The 20161-nt window shown below is 36.8% G+C and overlaps 1 protein-coding gene across 1 annotated transcript; it reads right to left on the reverse strand.

Moving 5' to 3' along the window:
* Nucleotides 1–8476: 8476 nt before the first annotated feature.
* LOC116084615 (olfactory receptor 4K5-like) lies at nt 8477–9457 on the reverse strand. The gene has a single exon (XM_031361698.1). The coding sequence runs from the start codon at nt 9446–9448 to the stop codon at nt 8477–8479; it is 972 nt and encodes a 323-aa protein (XP_031217558.1). The 5' UTR covers nt 9449–9457.
* Nucleotides 9458–20161: the final 10704 nt, after the last annotated feature.

Genomic DNA, 20161 nt, shown 5'->3' on the forward strand with positions numbered 1-20161 from the left:
AAAAAAAAAAAAAAAGAATTGGGGGCTGGCGAGATGGCTTAGCGGTTAGGAGCACTGACTGCTCTTCCGAAGGTCCTGAGTTTGGATCCAAGCAACCACATGGTGGCTACCAACCACCCTTAATGAGATCTGACTCTCTCTTCTGGTGCATCTGAAGACACAGCTACAGTGAAGTACGCTGGAGCGAGCGGGGCCGGTAGAGGTCCTGAGCTCAATTCCCAGCAGCCACACACATGATGGCTCATGGCCATCTGTACAGCTACAGTGTACTCATACACATAAAATAAATAAAAATAAATCTTTTAAAAAAAGGATCAATGTCTGAAATTATCATTGAGCCAAAAATACAGTAAAATGTAGAATATTCAGGGGAAAATGGTATAATTGCATTTGAATTTTTCTAAAGAAAAACAGACATGTGTAGTGGGAAAGTTTAATATATTCACAGAATTGTTGCACATTATAAACTGTATAATGGCAAAAACGCTGGTAAACTTAGGATTAATCATTTTAAACTTTTTTCCCTATTCTTTTCTACTTGAATATTTGACATTGAATGCAAACTAAAATATAGAAATAATGTACTTTTAAAGTATCTATAAAGCTTAAATAAAGAAATAGTGGAAAACAGATAACATTCACAGTAGACATAAATGATAAAGGATAAAGTATCTAAAAATGTCACTCATATGTAAAGTCATAATAAAGAAAAGAATAAATTTCTATCAAGCTTAAAACACAGTAAAAGTCATAGGAAGTTATCTATTTTAAAATAGCAAACAGTTGAGTTTCAATAAGTGCTTTAAAAAGCTAAACAATACAAATGTTAATATAGGGCATCTGCTACACATGCACCTGGGACCATGAACTAGCCCATGTATGCTCCTTGGATTTTTGGCTTAGTCTCTGGAAGCTCTGATGGGTCCAGGTCAGTGGAAACTGTGGCTCTTCCTATGGGGTTACAATCCCCTTCAGCTCCTTCACGCCTTCCTCTAACTCTTCCACATCGGTTTCCTACCTCTCAACCCAATGGTTGGCTGAGAGGAATTGCATTTGTCTCAGTCAGTTGCTGGGAGAGCTTCTCAACACAGCCATGCCAGGCCCCTGTGACAATATGGCCTCAGTAATAGTGTCAGGATTTGGTGTTCGTGCATTGGATGGATCCTAAGTTGGGCTGGTCACTGAGTAGCCCTTCTTTCAGTCTCTGTTCCATTTTTTTGTCCATGCATTTCCTTTAGACAGGAACAATGGGTTAAAATGGGTTAAAATTTGTGAAGTTGGGTTGGTAGTTCCCCTCCCTCAACTGGAAGCCATGTCTATCTACTGGAGGTGGTCTCTTCTGGTTCCATCTCCCCACTATTGGTCATTTCAGTTAATGTCATCCCCATTGAGTCTTGGTATCATCTCACAGCCCAGGTATCTGGGACTTTCTCTCCCTGGTCCCTAACCCCCACTACTTTATATTTTGATTCATTCTCCTGGCCCTCTGGACACCTCTCCTGTCTCTATCCATACTTGATCCTGCCCATTCTTTTCCCCTCACTCATCTTTCCCACCCAGTTTACTATACTGGTTCTTAATTGACACTGCTTCAAGAAGCCTACAAAGAGCACTGTTGCTCTCTAGCTTACAAAGTTAGTTGCTTAATGGAGTTAATAACTGAAGTCTGACTTGCAGTGGGTCCACTAGGTCCTCACATTTATTCTGTGGTTATTTACCTAGGTCTAGAATGTATAAATGTATAATTGGGATAGAATACTTAGAAATTGGTGGGAAAAATCTCACATTTGTTCCCTAACCTGTGAAGTGATGGCTGAAGAAATCCAAATAGAAGCCATTGGTGTTGCCTTTACCAAGTGAAACTATATATATTTCCCCTAAAGAATTGCAACACTTAGGGACCCCAACACATATTTGAAAACTGTAGGGGTAGTGATTCCTACCACATCTCCCTTTAATTCAACTATTTGGCCTGTGCAGAAGACAGACAGATCATACAGCCTAACAGTTAACTATCAAAAAATTAGTTAAGTAGTTACTCCATTGAAATTTTTCTCAGAAATGTGTTGTCCTTATTTAATCAGATTGACATATTCTCTCTGGTGGATGGTATAAAGCCAGTGATCTATCAAAGGACCTTTCCTTAATATCTATTGAAAAGGATTACATGAAGCAATTTGATTTCTGTTGACAAGGCCAGCATATATTTTTGCAGTTTTAATTAAACTCCTCGACACCTGTGTCATGACTTAGGTCAAACCAGTCTTGACCATTTGTTTCTTTCATAAAATATACTGGTCCACTATGTTGATGGCACAAAGTTGGCAGGGCAAAATGAGGAGAAATTAGCAACAACTTTGGATTTGTAGGTAACACATATGTCCATCAGATGGTTTTAAATTCCATCAAAATTCAAAGACTTTGTACTTCAGTGAAATTTTTAGAAGTCCAAGGCTATGAGTAATTATTTTCTAAGCTAAAGGATAAGTTATTGCAACTAGCCACTCCAACAACCAAGACAGTTGTAGGATCCTTTAGGTTCTAAAGGAATAACATTCCTCACTGCGGTGTGTTCCGCTGGCCCTTATACAAAATCAATTGGAAAGCTACTACTTTTGAGTAGGGCTTGGAATAGGCAAAGGGCCATCAATAGGCCCAGACTACTTTGCAGGCTACACTACCATTAGGACAATATAATCCAGCAGAACCAATAGTACTTGAGGTGTTAGTGGAAGATAGGAATGCTGGTTGTAGCATTTGGCATGTCTCTATATGTGAATAACAGAGGAGACAATTGGGATTTTGAAGTAGACAGCATTTTTTTTCTTTTGAATATGTTGTCTTCTATATGCTCTTCTTGGAATCTCAATATTTAGCAATGAACCATCAAGTTACTATTCAACCTGAGATCTCCATCATGAGCTGGATATTATATGAGCCAACAGGTCACAAAGTAGGATATACACAACAGCAGTCCATTCTTAAATGTAAATGGTTTATGTGTGATGATGTCTGAGAAGTTCTTGATGGCACAAACAAGTTACATGAAGACATTACCCCTACAAAAGCAGTTATGAACTGCCAGATTGTGTCAGCATGCATCCATGAGGCAGCACACTGTCAAAAAGCCTGAGGGGGGTGAGATGGTAGGAGAGGTGGAGTCTGCCAAGCAAGCATAGGTGTGTGGTTCCTGGCCACCAGAACATCCACTACATCCCCTGCAGGCTTCAGCTTGGCCCATGACAGGGGTACCCAAGGCAACAACCAAAACAAACACCTAGCAATGGTGAAGTGGGTCCCTTCCCCAGGCTAGTCGTGAATGGCACCAGAATAAAAATGATCTGCCAAGGCCACCAGCATGTCCAGACTCATATCACCAAGTCTCCCCTGGGCAAACTGCACATACTTGCTTAGTAGCCTCTCCACTAAGTGAGCATACAGATGGATTGAATGGATCCAAAACTCAATTAATTTTGGTTATTTTGAAATTATGGTTATGCAATATGTCCTTACACTTAAGAGGGTACTTTAATATAACAAAAACAATTGGGAGATTTTAAACTTTTTAAATTCATTGCCTTCCCTACTATATAAGTGTCAATAAACTTAAGAATTTTTTAAACTTCAGAGGATCATCTTGGATCTACCTCTCATAGGTCAAATGGACTACAGATCATTTCCTTATTTATTTACCAATACATCCAATACTCTATTTCGTTAGAAAATTGGTACAAAAATTAATAGGGAGATATGTTTTGCCCTCTTTTATTTTGATTTTTATTAATATAATAGAGATAAGGCCATTTATTTGACTACAGTTTATTTTATATATACAAGGTGTTAGGATTATTTAAAAAATATTGTACATTGGCACCATGTCATCTCTTACAGGGTATGTAACTTTCTAATAACTAATACTTCCTATGACACATCCTAGTAGTTAGCAATGACCAAACTAATATATTTACATTGTGTAAGCAAAATTAATTACAGAGTGTTAGTCTCTAAGGTTTATGAGTTTCCTGTAGTCAGTTTTAAAAGGTTATCAGGTGTGCTCATCCCTAAAGAAAACCATTTCTGCAACTGTTAGCATGCCTTAGCTGCCTGTAGTTTTTTATGCAGGGTTGAGGTCTCTTAACCTTTCCACATATTACCAGGTCTCTTTGTTTTTCTTGTTCATATCATGTACAGCCAGTCATGCTGGAGAACCCTTATGGGTGTAGCTTCTGACCTAACAAAGAGACACAAGCTTATAACAAACTCCCTGACCCTCTGGATCTTATAAACTTTCCATCTTATCTTCAGCAATGGTTCCTGAGCTCTTAGACACAGGAATTATTTTATGGATATATCCCTTTGGATTAGGCTTCAAACATCTGCATTTTGATTGGTTGTGACTTTCTGCAATGGTCTCTGTCTATTGAAAAGAAAAATTTCCTTGAGCCATGAAGAGTACAGTTATCTATGAGTTTAGGACGATTTAAAATATAGATGATGGGTTCTATCACAATTTAGTAAAGTTATGGATGTAGGTTATTCTCTAAATTCAATGACTTCACTAGGCCTGAGTAACCTAAGTTTCCAGTTCCAGGCATGTGTTACCTCTTTGTGAACTGTCTTAAGTCCAATTAGAGAGCTATTGCTTACCACCAAGGTATGCATACCATTACTGCACCCTTAAGGCTATTATTATGTCCAGATAACAGGAATTTATGACTGTTGGTTGCTTCCCTTCTTTGGAAGCTTGCTTTGTAACTCCTGATACTGTGAAAGCTAGTCTTTAGTGAGGAGGCAAGTCAAGTCAGTTCCAGCTCCAGGACCCCTGGATCTTGCATCTGAAATGCATGATATCTTTAGGAACAGGGACTTACATCCACCTCTGGGTGACAGCCAATGGCAATAGCAATAGTCGTCTTTCCAAGTCTGGGTTACTGCAATTAATATGATGTTTTCTAGTTCCATCCATTTACCTGCAATGTTTGTATTTTCATATTTCTTTACACCAAATTAGTATTTCATAGTGTCTATGTACCATACTTTCATTATCTGTTTGTTCATTGAAGTACATTTAGGTTAGTTCCATTTCTTCAGTCTTTTGAATAGAGCAACAATGAACTTGGCTGTCCAAGTATCTGTGAAGTAGAATGTTGAGTGTTTTGGGCATATGCTATGACACACATATCCTACCATGGGCCCCATCCAGCCACATGTACCGATACACTCCATCAGATCTGCCCACACAGTCCAAGTTTATACCAGGAGGCACAATCTATACACTTGCCCAGTCTCTACTGTCCACCTGACTTCATCCCATACAAACCATTTCCATATTATCATGGCAGTATGCAAAAAATTTGTTGAAGCAAGGTGGCCAGACCAAGCCAGGGCACTGGAATAGGACCTGGGCTTGATCTACCAGGTTTGAAAAGATTCATAGAATAGGGCTTCAATGGAATAGAGCCTGAAGATTGTCCAGGAGCTGGATGAGTGGAAACACTGGATATGGCATCTCACGGACTTTTAAAATATTTTATTTATATTAGCTCCTTAAAATGTTTTATACAATACATTTGATTGTATTATCCTCTCCTCCCAACTCCCCCTAAATCTGTTTCTCTTTTTCCTGCTTACTTAGTTTTGTGTACAATTTAAAACATACATTGTAGAGCCAGAGAGGGAGCAGCTCTGGATGAGAGGGCTGGTGGGAAGGAACTGACTGGGATGGTGAAAAAGGAAACCAACTAAGATACATTGTATGAGGAAAAACATTTTGCACAAAAGGGAAAAAAAGTGTTTAAAAAGTGTTAAAAATATTGCAATATAGACAGCATTCCTCTACTATAATAAAATGGATACTTGGAGAATCTCTTCCCCAACATCACTATCACAACCACCTCCACCACCACCACAACAACAACAAAAAAGGCATCAGGTGTAGAAAGAAATAACCTTGTACATTTAACCCTTTAGTACTATAAGTATGAAAAGAAATTTTGATTTTTGCTGGACTTTTCTGACCATTTTTATTAAACTGAATTAAGTGCATTCTTTTTTCTTAAGATTTATTTAATGTATGTGAGTACATGGTTGCTGTTGTCAGACACACCAAAAGAGGGCGTCAGATCCCATTACAGACAGGTGTGAGCCACCATGTGCTTGCTGGGAATTGAACCTCTGGAAGAGCAGTCAGTGCTCTTAACCACTAAGCTATCTTTCCCCACCTCCCCACCTCCCCACCTTACCCCTGGAAGTGCATTCTTATTAAATAGAAAACGCATGGGTAGAGCCCAAGCCATTCAGTTGTTGAATACATTTCGTTAATAAAGACTGTCATGTCATTTGAATTTTTTAAAAAAAAACCAACACACAAATATATGCTATAATTGATGCTACCAATACACTCTTGATTGAGTGGCTTTCCACTAAACTGGCATCATCCACAAGGGGGCTGAACCTTTGACGTTAACTGATTCTCCCTCTCCCAGCTGTTATCAATTTTAATAGCTTCATACCTAAAAGGATTTAAAAACTCATTTAAAATATCACAGATGTTCACAAAAATTACATCAACAATTATATTAGTAAACATAAACAAAGTAAAAGTAAATAGGTTAATTATGGAAATAGATATGCTGACATAGATCAGATAAATTTTCAGCATTAGTTTTATAAAATGATAGAACTTACCTCACACATGCTATGTTTTTTTTAAATTTTAAACTATTCAAGTTATGACTTCTCTTTATGTGTAAATAGATAAATTACCAGCTTTGTGTAACTAGCCCCTAACTTTTTCCATTATACGTATCACATTTTATGAGATGCATTTAAATGCTACTGGTTTTTCAAGATCTTCTCCAAAATGCTCTAAGGCATCTCTATCAGATTCTAGTCAAAAGAGAGAGCACACAATTATTAATCAAACAGACTATTTAACCTGAAGTAAAAAAAAAAACACAGTAGATATTAACTGTTAGAATACATAAAAGAAAAATGTAAAGATTGCCTAAGGCTTCAGGAGAGACCCAAGGAAGGAACAATCTCAGTTAGATGACATCCTGTCCAAGGGGGAGTTTCAGAGCTCTTGCGAAAGGGTGTCAATGTGAACTTATAGAGGAAGAAATTATGTGTCTTGACCTTGGCATGAATAGTACAGAAAAGTTAAGTATATTTCTAAAAAGTTCTGTGAAGAGTTGGGAATAAAAAAATGTTCTTGAGTTACATGAAATCTCTCTGACATTGATCAGAAGAAATTACTAGAAATACAGATAAACACTCAATTTTTCAATTGCAAATAAAGCTTGTTTGCAAGTTATACAAGAATATGTGAAAACAATTCATAAAAATGGAAGAAACTTAGAGTTCTCTAATTCAAATTTTCCTTCTTTTCCAGTGCTAACAAAAGTTCTAACTCCTTTCTTTAGTACTTATTGGCCTTGAAAATATTAACTGTAGTTTCAAGGATAAAAAAGTATCAAACGAGAGTAAGTTCATTGTAAATTGTATTCTCTGCACAAAGTAAAGACTAATGCTAATGGTAGTCTCTGTCATTTATGAATTAAAATATTTGGAAAACTAAATTTAAAGTCAACTCAAATCAATATTAGTAAATCCTATAATTATTTCTGAATCCCTGGGAAGAAATTTTCTCAGTGGTACAAATCATCAAATGGGTACATGCTTAACATTAGCTTTTTATCACTTTATTTTGTTTTTAAGTCCACTGAGAAACTTGTATTTGGTCCAAATGTAGAGTTGGAAAGCTATTTATATGATGGTTTTAAAAGCTGATGTAGAAATAGTTATTTAGATTCCTGTGGATTTTTTTTTACTGCTAATAATTTAAAATGCAAAAACAATCACTCTAATTAATCTCTTTACATGAAAAATTGAAATACATGATATGGATTATGGAACAACTCATATGCTAAAGTGTGATTATAGGAAAATTATTCCACTTAGGTTTAATTGATACTCTGGGAGCATACTCTTAACTAAGAATCCTATTTGTACTCATGCGCTATTATCATAAATCAGTAGACTGGCGAGCCACTGAACTTCAGAGAAGCAAGCCATACAGTCTTAAAGTCATTGCATGTAGTTTGCAGACACTTCTCTAAAAAAACTAATAAGATAAAAGTCCTAAATTTATCTCCAGTAAAGATTTGAATCCACATTTGTAGGTGTTTTGTTTTCTTCTGGTTTGGGTTTATAGATCATACTTACATTTACCTATTACCAAAACAATTAGTACATACATACTATTCTGAATTTTTTCTTGTTTTATTTCTTCCATTAATAATCAAACACATTGTACCTTTTTCTTTGGAGCAAGGATACGAAACTTTTGCCTAGTTAATAACTATAAAAACACTGGCTAATATCCATCAATCTTTTCTATATTATATATTTTATTTACTCTACTGTATAAAAATATTTGTAGGTAGACAATTGTTTGAATAATTTGAGTTTTACTTCAATAAAGGGAAATCCTTGCTACAAATGGCATTTCAGCTACTTTGTGAGGTCTGAGGTAGTGGGCAGCAATTTTTCCCATGACAGCTTTCATGTCTCTATTTCTTAGTGTATAAATAATGGGATTAAGGATGGGAGTGAAAACTGTATAAAATACAGCAAGAATTTTATCCACAGGATAGGTAGTAAATGGCCACACATAAATGAAGATGCAAGGTCCAAAGAATAATACTACCACCATGATGTGAGCAGCCAGTGTAGAAAATGCCTTGGCCATGGCAGCAGAGGACTTGAACCAAACTGTGACAAGAATTATGACATAGGAGCTCACCAAGAGAGAGAAAGTGCTTAAGGAAAGAATTCCACTGTTTACTACAATAAGTATCTCAGTAATGTATGAGTCAATGCAGGCAAGTTTGACCACTCGAGGAAGGTCACAAAAAAAGCTGTCTACTTCATTGGGTCCACAAAATGCCAGTTTTACAGTAAATGATAACTGACTCAATGTATGTACCAAGCCCACGGCCCAGGAGATCACTACCAAGGCAGTACATGTAGTTTGGTTCATGATGATCATATAATGTAGAGGTTTGCATATGGCCACATATCTATCAAAGGCCATGGAGACGAGGATCACCATCTCCCCTCCTGTAAAGAGATGAATGAAAAAAATTTGGGCTATGCAGCCACTGAATGATATAGTCTTGTGTTCACTCAGAAAGTCTACAATCATTTTAGGTGTAGCGAAAGAGGCCTGACAAATGTCAAAAAAGGAAAGGTTTCCCAAGAGGAAATACATTGGTGAGTGCAGGCTGCTGTCAGAAGTCACGGCTATGATGATGAGAAGATTCCCTAATATGATGACAATATACAATGCAGAGAAGAAAACAAAGTAGAAAATCTGAAGTTCCCGAGAACTAGAGAGTCCGAGTAACACAAACTCTGACACCACTGAATAATTGGTGTTATCCATGGATTCAGGCCACAGACTTGCACCAAAACAACCTTAAAGAAGAGGAAGCAAAAGGATATTAGAACTATGAAAAATATTTTAATGCAAAGGACTCTCAGACATCTAGAATAAGTCTTATTTACTAAATACAAAATATAAATACCAAACATTTGAACAACCATGCCAACAAATCCAAACAGACAGAAGGAGCTTATAAAAGTATCTAAATAATGCTTGATAATTTGATCAAGAAATGGGAGAATGGGCACAAAGTCCCAGATCTAGTAGAGGCACTATTAATAATGAATAGCTGTGAGGAGAGAATGAAGTTAACTTTCTTTAACAAAGTAGCCTCCAGAAAGTGGACCCTGTTCCAGTGGAAGGGAACATATTAAACACTATATAGATGGCATAAACTGGACTTGATGCACTTTAAAGAAAAGGACATATAAAAGGGGTGGGGTAGGTAGGGAAGGGACAGGGGATCTGGAAGGACTTGGGGGAGGGATTTGTATGATCAAAATACATTGTATAAAATTCCTAATAAACTAATAAAAACTTTCATTAACATTGGTAAAAACTTTTACATTTATGAACAGATTTATCAGTTACATACAAGGAAATAATTCATTCAAATGCTGATCTGTTTTAAAAAGATGGGAGAACTGCAGGACTAAAGACTAGAAGACTGGAAGAATGACTTACAACTTAATTCTTCAAAGTAGTTTTCTAGAATGAGCAAAAAAGTAAGACACAGATCTAGAGTCACTTTCTATCATTAATTTTACTAAAGTCTTAAGTACAGCATTTGATTTAACTCTCTTAGGGACATACAGAACTTTGTAGCTGTTTTGTTATATAAATTAACACTGGTTAGTTTAGGTTATTCTCTTTTTTAACTCTTCATATTTAAAAGTGTGCATACCTACTTTACAGAAAGTAGTATAGTTTACATGTGATGATGTATGAAATTTTATTATAAGATTAGTTGTATTATAATGGCCTTCTTAATCAATTAAAATTTCTATAATAAAACATATAATTAAAATGTCCAACTATTGCTGAAGAGTTTTATACACTCTAGATGATTCCTACTAAGAAGAAACTGTTCAGTACAAATTGTGTTGACCTATATTTCTTAATATATCTGTCAATTACTAACCACAAATCTTTAATAAGTGACATTATTATTTAGTTTATCCAAAATGTGTTTTTACTTGATTGCTCATGAATAATACCTACACTTACATTTTATTTACCTATAAAAATTAGTTTCAGGATTAATATGTTATCCTTGATCAGTGACTAGTGATTTCTATGAGTAGTAGCTTTGGTGTGTGTGTGTACTTGTATGTGAGGATGGGATGTTTTCTTACTTCCCTGTAACTCACCAAGAATGCTATATTGGTTGACCATCAAGTCTCAGGGATCCACCTATTTTTGTCTCCTTATCACTGTAATTAAAATTGTGGAGCATCATACTGACATTTTTTTTTAAAACATAGGTTCTTAAGATTAAACTCAGATATTTCTGCATGTTCCATATGAGTGTATATATATATACATATACATATGTATATATATGTGTGTGTGTGTGTGTGCATGTGTGTGTAAAGAGAGAAATGTCTTAATTAGAATCAGAATAATATTTCAACCATGTAATAGTCCTCTTTCTTGTCTCATAGTTTTGACACTACAAACATTTGGGATTGAGTAATTCTCTTTTACAGAGAAGGACACCATGACAGAGCAGAATTCACAAGCATTCTTGACTATGCAGAAGTTATCTGTCACATGTATTCTCTAGTAGTTGCAAATAAACTATCTTCATACATTGCCACATGTCCATTTGGACAAAAAAGGGCTATAAGACAAGAATCAAAAAGCTAAACTATCATTAGCTTAGGTTTTTAGTTTTCTTTTTAGGTCTACCAAGATACTCTTCAGTTTGTCTGATAGGAAATATCAGTAAAAATTAATTAGAATTATAATGTTTCAAAGTAATCCTTCCTTAAATGTTTCAAATACAACTTTCTGGTCCCCCCTCTCTCTAAAAGAATTTGCTTTGATGCTTTATGTTTCCTATCCAATTATTTTTCAAGTTCCTTGAATCTTTAATACCCAGCCAAAGTCAGAGGAGTTACATCATCAGTTGCCATCAAAGACCTAATGATTACAATAAATTTGTGAGCATTGCCAGTGAAACAACTTCTGACTTCCTTCCCACATGCTTCCTATTAACTTCTTTCATTATGGAACTGCCCTACAAGGAGAAGTCCACTGTTTCCAGCTTCTTGGCTCCCCTGCGGTAGCTCTCCTTTGTGTATTTCTTGCATCTTTATGTTTTCCCTGCATATGCTATTTTCTTTTTATTTTTCCCTCCTTGCCTCTTACTTTGACATTCCTTTCCATTTGTTTCTCTTCCATAAATTATCCTTATAGCTTATAATTTTGCAATATTTGCCAGTATTTCAAACATGATGTTACTGATTTGCTGTATATGTAAATATTAAGTAGCCACCTGAGATCTGAGTTCACATTTTATCTTTTCAATTCACCCTCTCCCTGACTCAAAATTAATAAGCACTTTCATGCAATGATAATCCTTCTCTTCCTAGTAGTATTCCATGATGACAAATTGAAAAAAGAAAAGTGGAAATCTGATGTCCTTCAAAGAACAGTCATGAACATATAATTTTGCTTATACCATATGCAACATATAGCCTTGACCAGACTATTCAATAATAACTAAGCTTCAAATGTTTTATTTACTTTCGTATGTCATTTGCAAAAGCCAGCTCCTTTAAAATCCTTTCCAGAAGCAGAGTATCAATCTCTTTTTCTTGATGTGACTACGGACTATTTATTGCCATACATTTTATATTCCTGGAAGGTGAAAGTTTATTGTCTATATAAATTTCCAAAATATTAAGAATGTCTTCAATTCTTTTATTTCTATATGCTACCTTTAGGATGAGATATAGTTGAATGAAAAATTTTATATATTAATTTTAATATCCAATTAAATATATTCACTTCACCTTTTCTATCTCCTAACACTCAATTTTTCTCTATTCTCATTTTCTGTACACAAATATTATGTAGAATATATTCTGGAAGCATAAGCAAGCAATTCATGACCTGCAGAAACTTTCACCTTATACACACCAGGAGACATTCATTGCTTGATCATAAAAGTTCACAGTTAAATCATTGAAACATGATAATAAAAACTAGAAAATGGGACAAGAATAAAATAACTAGAATGAATTGCAAAACAGAGGAAATCATTCACTGTAGCTTCTGCAATCATATTTGGGTGACACAGTTTTTAAAAGATGATAAAAACATTTTTAAAAGAAAATTTCACTCTACTTCTGTGGAGGCTAACAAATAAATTTATCCATTTAATGCACAAAGTAAAAAGAAAATGTTGATACAATGGTACTATAATTATACCTATTACCAAACTTGGCATTTAACTTTTCAACATTCCAATGATTCTCTCTCTCTCTCTCTCTCTCTCTCTCTCTCTCTCTCTCTCTCTCTCTCTCTCTCTCTCTCTCTCTCTCTCTCTCTCCACACACACACACACACACACACATTTCCTTCTCATTTTTGACTCAAATGCTTACTAGCTTTTATTTTGATATCAGAAAAAAGGTCTCATAATGGATTTTTCAAAAGGTAGTTATGGTTTTTTTCTACTTTTCCCAATAATACATCAGAACTTTACATAAGGTCTCACAGATTATCCAAAGAATGCTAAAGTACAATACAAACATCTTCAATCACCTTCCTGCTTCTGCATATATTTTCTTCTTTTTAAAATCCTCTCTGAGGTGCAATGTAATCGCTAAACACACTATGTAACTGGATACATTCAAAGCATATTTTTCAATAATATCTCACCTGTTATAACATGTATCAGAGAAGCAAAGTAAATTCTTCATGTTTTAAGTGTGAGTTTAATTTCTTTCAATTAATGATATTTATAGGAGCCTTTTTGTTTTGTCAAAGTGTAAAAGTCCATAAATTTAGGTTAAATGACCACTTGAGGCTTTGAGAATAGAATCCAAGGCTTATCTTCCAGTGGGGATTATTACTGTTTCCCACAACACGTTTTCTCACTGCGATAAAATAAATGGCATCCTTCACTGTAGGCAATTACCTGAGCATGGAAACATGAGACAAAATGGATGGTCTTTTAGCTGCAAGGGTAAAGTGTAGAGTGAAGTGACTTTTATGAATCCTGTGCAATAGATTTGCATAAACAATTTCTACAGAGGCAAACTATTTAGAAAAGTTCTTTGTCCTACATGAAAGTAATACTTACTTAAAGATAGAAACAAACTGCCTTAGCATGTGTGGCATGTGGAGATATAGAAGAAAGTTTAATTAGTTAGATCCTAAAGAATGTGGTCTTTTATTTTAGTTCTAGCAAAAAGAATTAACAATTGAGAAAATTACTTTAGCTCTCAAATCTCATATAAGATAATTTTTCCTCTTTACCATTTCTGGAAATCAAGGGAAATATGAAGTGAATATTTATATGCAATGTTAATTCAAATATTTTATAATTTATCTTATTTTATTTTATTTTATTTTATTGGTTTTTTGAGACAGGGCTTCTCTGAGTAGCCCTGCCTGTCCTGGAACCCACTCTGTAGACCAGACTGGCCTCAAACTCAAAAATCCACCTGCCTCTTTCTCTCAAGTGCTGGGACTAAAGGTGTGCACTACCACTGCCCAGCCTATTTTATTCTTATTGTATATAAAATATGATTAAAACATTGTATAATGTTCTTACAAAATTTTACATCCTTTTTTAATGTTAGTTTTCATTTTTAGGCTTTTTTTTAAACTTAAAATAGGTTTATTTCATACAATATATTCTAATTATGCTTTCCCCTCTTCCAGCTCCTCCTATATTTTCTCCATTGACCTGCCCACAAATCTACACCCTTTCTTTATCTTTCTCATTATAATACAAATGGGCATTTAAATAATTAATAATAATAATAATAGATAATCATAATCATAAATGGCTAACTACACTGCTTTGGCTCCCACCCAGGAGCTATCTGGATTAGTAAATGGAACACACACACACACACACACACACACATACACACACATATCAGGTAGTTTTAACATGCCTTGGCTCATTCAAATGCTGGACAGTTATAATTCTCCCTGTGGCTAGCCCTCCAGTAATTTTGTCTTAACACCCTCTAATTCCATATTTTATCTTTGTTGGCCTGGCTCCTTCTGTATGGCTCCCTAGTCTTTGCTGCCCAAGACACTTCTGGGCAGCCCCTTTTGGGGGCCATATTCCTTCTCACCTACATTTCGGATGATTTTTGTTCTGTAGCTGTAAATCTGATCAGTCTCCCTCCCAATCATGGTGACAGTGTTTACTTCTTGAATATGGCTTCTAGGTTATGAATTGGTGTTTGTGTCTATTTCTGTCAGCACTGGAACTCCATCTGTCTCAGAACTGTGCAGTCCATGTGCATGCTGCCATCATCTCTGTGAATTTACAAGTCTATCAGTCCTGTTGTGTCAAGAAGACTTTGTTTCTTTGGTATGCTCCATCATCAGTGGAACTTACAATTCTATCACCTCTTCTTCTCCAAAATTCCATAAGTCCTAAGAGGAGGAATTGGATGTAGAAATCCTATTTAGAACCAATATTTCAAGGTCTTTCACTTTCATCACTTTGTCCACTTAAAGATCTCTGTATTTGGTCACATCTACTGCAGGAAAACTTTTCTATGATAATGGCCAAGCACAATATAAGTATAACAGAATCTTCTTAAGGAGTCTATCTATTGTTACATTCTGATAGTTTAATAGTACTATTTGGGATGAAATAGATGATTTTCTAGACAGATAGCACATACCAAAGTTAAATCAACAGCAGGTAAACTATCTAAACAGGCCCATATCTCACAAGGAAATAGAAGTCGTTAAAAACCTCCAAACTAAAAAGAGCCCAGGGCCAAATGGATTCAGTGCAGAATTCTACCAGACCTCCAAAGATGTGATACCAATATTCCTCAAACTACTGCATAAAATAGAAACAGAAGGAACACTACCTAACTCATTCTATGAAGCCACAATTACTCTAATACCTAAACCACACAAGGACCCAATCAAAAGGGAGAACTTCTAACCACACTTGTTTATGAATATCGATACAAAAATACTAAATAAAATTCTTGCAAACTGAAACCAAGGACCCATAAAAACCATCACTCACCACAATCAAGTAAGCTTCATCCCAGGACTGCAAGGTTGGTTCAATATACAAAAAAAAATTAATGTAATCTACTATATAAACAAACTCAAAGAAATAAATCACATGATCATCTCCTTAGATGCAGAAAAAGCATTTGACAAGTACAACATCCCTTCATGTTAAAAGTATTGAAGAGATCAGTAATTTAAGGCCCATACCTAAACATAATAAAAGCAATTTACTGCAAACCAACAGCCAATATCAAATTAAATGGAGACATACTTGAAGCAATCCCACAAAAATCAGGGACAAAACAAGGATGGTCATTCTCCCCAGATCTAGTGAATATAATACTTGAAGTGTTACCTACAACAATAAGACAGCAAAAAGAAATCAAGTGGATACAAATTGACAAAGAAGAAATAAAGGTATCACTATTTGCAGATGATTTGATAGTATACATAAGTGACCCCAAAAACTCTACCAGAGAAATTCTCCAGGTGATAAACAACTTCAGCAAAGTGGCAGGGGGTAAAGTTAACTCAAATAAATCAGTAGCTTTCCTTTACACAAATGATAAAGAGGCTGAGAAAAAAATTAGGGAAACAACATCCTTCACAATGGGGGGGTGTTGAATTTCTTAAACAGAACTCCAATGACTCATGCTCTAAGATCAAAAATTGATAAATGGGACCTCATGAAACTGGAAAGCCTCAGGAAGGCAAAAGACATAGTCAATAAGACAAATTGGCAATCTACAGATTGAAAAAAATATCTTCACTAACCCCACGACTAATAGAGGGCTAATATCCAAAATACATAAAGAACTCAAAGAAGCTAACCACCAAAAAAACCAAACAACCCAATCATAAAATGGGTCATAGAACTAAACCTAGAAATCACTGCAGGAATCTCAAATGACTGAGAAGCACCTAAAGAAATGTTCAAATGTCCTTAGTGATCAGAGAAATGCAAATCAAAATGACCCTGAGATTCCACCTTGCACCAATCAGAGTAGCTAAGATCAAAAACTCAGGTGACAACACATGTTGCAGAGGATGTGGAGAAAGAAGAACACTCTTCCATTGCTGGTGGGATTGCAAACTGGTACAACAACTCTGGAAATCAATCTGGAGGGTGCTCAGAAAATTGGAAATAACTCTACCTGAAGACACAGATATGCCACTCTTGGCATATCTACCCAATATATATCCAGAACATACCCAAAAGATGCCCCACCATGCCACAGGGGCACATGTTTCACTATATTCATAGAGGCCTTATTTGTGATATCCAGAAGTTGGAAACAACCTAGATGTTCCACAACAGAAGAATAGATATAGAAAATGGGTTTTTTTACACAATGGATTACTACTCAGCTATTAAGAACAAGGACATCCTGAGTTTTGCAGGCAAATAGATGGAACTAGAAAATATCATCTTGAGTGAGGTAACTTAGACCCAAAAGGACATGTAAGGTATGTACTCACTAATAAGTGAATATTAGCCAAAGAAAGAAAAAAAGAACAAAAGAAAAAAGAAAGAGGAAGAAAGAAAGGCATAGAATACCCAAGATACAGTCTAAAGAACTCAAAGAGGTCAACAAGCTGAATGGCCCAAGTGAGGACTGCTCAGTTCCACTTGAGAGGAGGAAAAAAGCAATCACAAGTGGGGAGGAAGGGAGGGACCTGGCAAGGAAAGTGGACATGAGGATAGGGGGAGAAGGGAACTTGATCTGGTATTGGGTGAAGGAAAAGGACTGAAGTCCTGAAGGCTAGCAGAAAGAATGAAAATTGGCAACCTCGAATGTAGCCCATTGGAGGACCCTCTGGAATTCACCAGAGACCTGGGAAGTGAGAGACTATCAGGACTCAAAGGGAGGGACCTCAGATGAAATGCCAGACAGTAGAGAGAGGGAACTCATAGAGCCCACCTCCAGTAGGAAGACAGGGCATCAAGTGACAGAGGGAGCTGCAATCTCACGGTCCAAACTCTGACTCATATTAGTTCCTGTCTGATAGAACTGTAGAGATGGAAATGAAGAGAATCCTGAGGAAAATCCAAAGTGGGATTCACCTCAAGGGGAGACCCCAATACCTGACACTATTACTGAAGCTGTGTAGCACTCACAAAAAGGAACCTAGCATGACTGCACTACAAAAGACTCAACAAGCAGCTGAAAGAGTCATATGCAGATATTTGTACCTAACTAATGGACAGAAGCACCTCACCCCCGTGGTTGAATTAGGCAAAGGCTGGATGAAGTTGAGGAGTACAATGACGCTGTAGGAAGACCAGCAGTCTCAATTAACCTGGACCCCTGAGATCTCTCAGATACTGGACCACCAACCAGGCAGCACACACCAGCTGATATGTGGCCCCAAACACATATACAGGAGAGGACTGCCAGGTCTGGGTTCAGTCTGAGAAGATACACCTAATCCTCAAAAGATTGGAGGCCTCAGAGAGTTGAGGTCTGGTGAGGTGGGTGGATGGTGGTGAGCACATCCTCCTGGAGACAGGGGATACAGGGAAGAGGTATGGGATGTGGAACAGTTGGAGGATAGACTAGGGGGAGAATAAAATCTGGGTTGTAAATAAATAAATAAATAAATAAATAAATAAATAAATAAATGACAAAAGAAAAAAGAATAGTATTTGTTTTCCTCTAGGTCCATAACCTATTTAGTCACAAGTTCTTGACTATCTGGATAGTGTCAGACATAGGTTACATGTCATGTAATGGGCCACCCATGAAAATTCTTAAGCTGTACCTTCAGTCTGGATTTCCATGACTGAATGGCTTTCTCATAAGTTGCACACCTTAAGATGTTCCGAGTCTTCAAAGAGTGCTTTTAATTTCATGGATTATTAGAATGAACTACTGTGATAAGAACAGCAACAAGTATATACAGAGGTCTCCCTGGTAAGTTATAGTAAACTTTGTAATATCTGGTTCTGTTTGGATCATGATCTGGGATGAGGATAGGTCTTGTGAGACCCAGTACTCTCTTGTCCAGGAAAAAAGTAAGACATTCCACTATATACCTGAGGTTCTTGGTATGCTTTTGCATCTTGTTTGTCTTGTCTTTGTACATCCTGGTTCTGGTTTTATGTCTACTCTTTCCATCTCTTGAGCTTTCCATATTCAGTGTTAGTTGATTTATCTTGGACATTGGAAGGCTGAATGGATGGACAGTATGGGTAGTAAATCTACGAAACCTAAGAGCCCTCTAGCCTGTGTTCTAAAGAATTTTGACAAATTTTACCTTCCTATAGTCAAAGAGAATTATAATTGTCCTTTCACCAAGAGTCACCTCTTAACATTCTGTAAAACTGAATGGCCTACATTTGGAGTAAACTGGCTCTAAGACCACTTTTGATTCCCAGATAGATTGGAAGGTAGTGAATGTCATCTTCTGTAAACCAGATCACCACATCAGATTGGATATATCTTTCCTTGGGCTAAAGCAATTTCCAACCCACATTGCTGGATGAAGAAAATTTGTATGGTCTATATCTGGCAAATTGGCCAAGCCCTGATTGTCAATAAGTGGACCCTGAAAGTGCAAGCATCAGAGACCCCAAAAGCCTCCTTTGAAATCTATTCTGCAAGACTCAGGAAGAAGAATCAAACCCTTTGAGGCTGATCTGGAGATAAGAAGGGGTTTAAACATGCCTCAAACTCTGACTTTTCTCATCCTGAGAGTGACAGGAGTTTGGCTGCTCCCAAGCCTTTCTCAGGTGCCAACAGACTCCAGCAGATAGGCTTTTCTGGGGGCAGACTTGCCCCAGTGCATGTAGCAACTGATAAGCTCAAGCATCTCCCAGTGTTCCAAGGGCTTGTTGCCATTTATCTGGCCTCTGGGCCTGAAACATCCTGGTCTGGACCTTCTTTCTATATGACCCTGTAAGGTTCCTTCTCCTGTTCCTTGCTGCTGTCTAGTATGCAAATGCAGAGCCCTCAGTGTTCATACCACCACATGGGCCCAACTGGCCATTCCACCTAAGTTATAAATACCCCTGTCCCTCATAATAATAAGTTGTTCTCCAACACAGTCTTCTGGATATTCTTTGCTATCATACTCACCACTGCTCAGAATCCTCTTCCTGCTCTGGCTGTTCTTGGCCCCACTTTCCCCCATGACTGGGCTAGTGTGCAGTAGTCCAGACATACCTGGGCAAAGCATGACTTACATCAGGCATCTCATACCCAATGTGGGGCACAAAGGGATCCTGAGACATGCAGGAGAAGGGTGAGTACTCCCCCAAGAGAGAAATCGCCCTTCATGGACTTGCCTCCCCATCCTGAGGGCTGGTAGACTCTTTTTCTCTTTTCTTACCTATGGTTTTTGCCCTTGGGAGGAACTAGTCATGGTGAAGGAGCAATGGACACTTGCTGGCCAAGACTACTCCTTTGCATTAGTAGAAGGCCCCCAGCCCCCTGCCCAGACCTGTTAACTCCTATCTTTTTATCTCCTTGAAAAAGG

The sequence above is a fragment of the Mastomys coucha genome, unplaced genomic scaffold, assembly GCF_008632895.1.
Source record: "Mastomys coucha isolate ucsf_1 unplaced genomic scaffold, UCSF_Mcou_1 pScaffold9, whole genome shotgun sequence".
Taxonomy (NCBI): domain Eukaryota; kingdom Metazoa; phylum Chordata; class Mammalia; order Rodentia; family Muridae; genus Mastomys; species Mastomys coucha.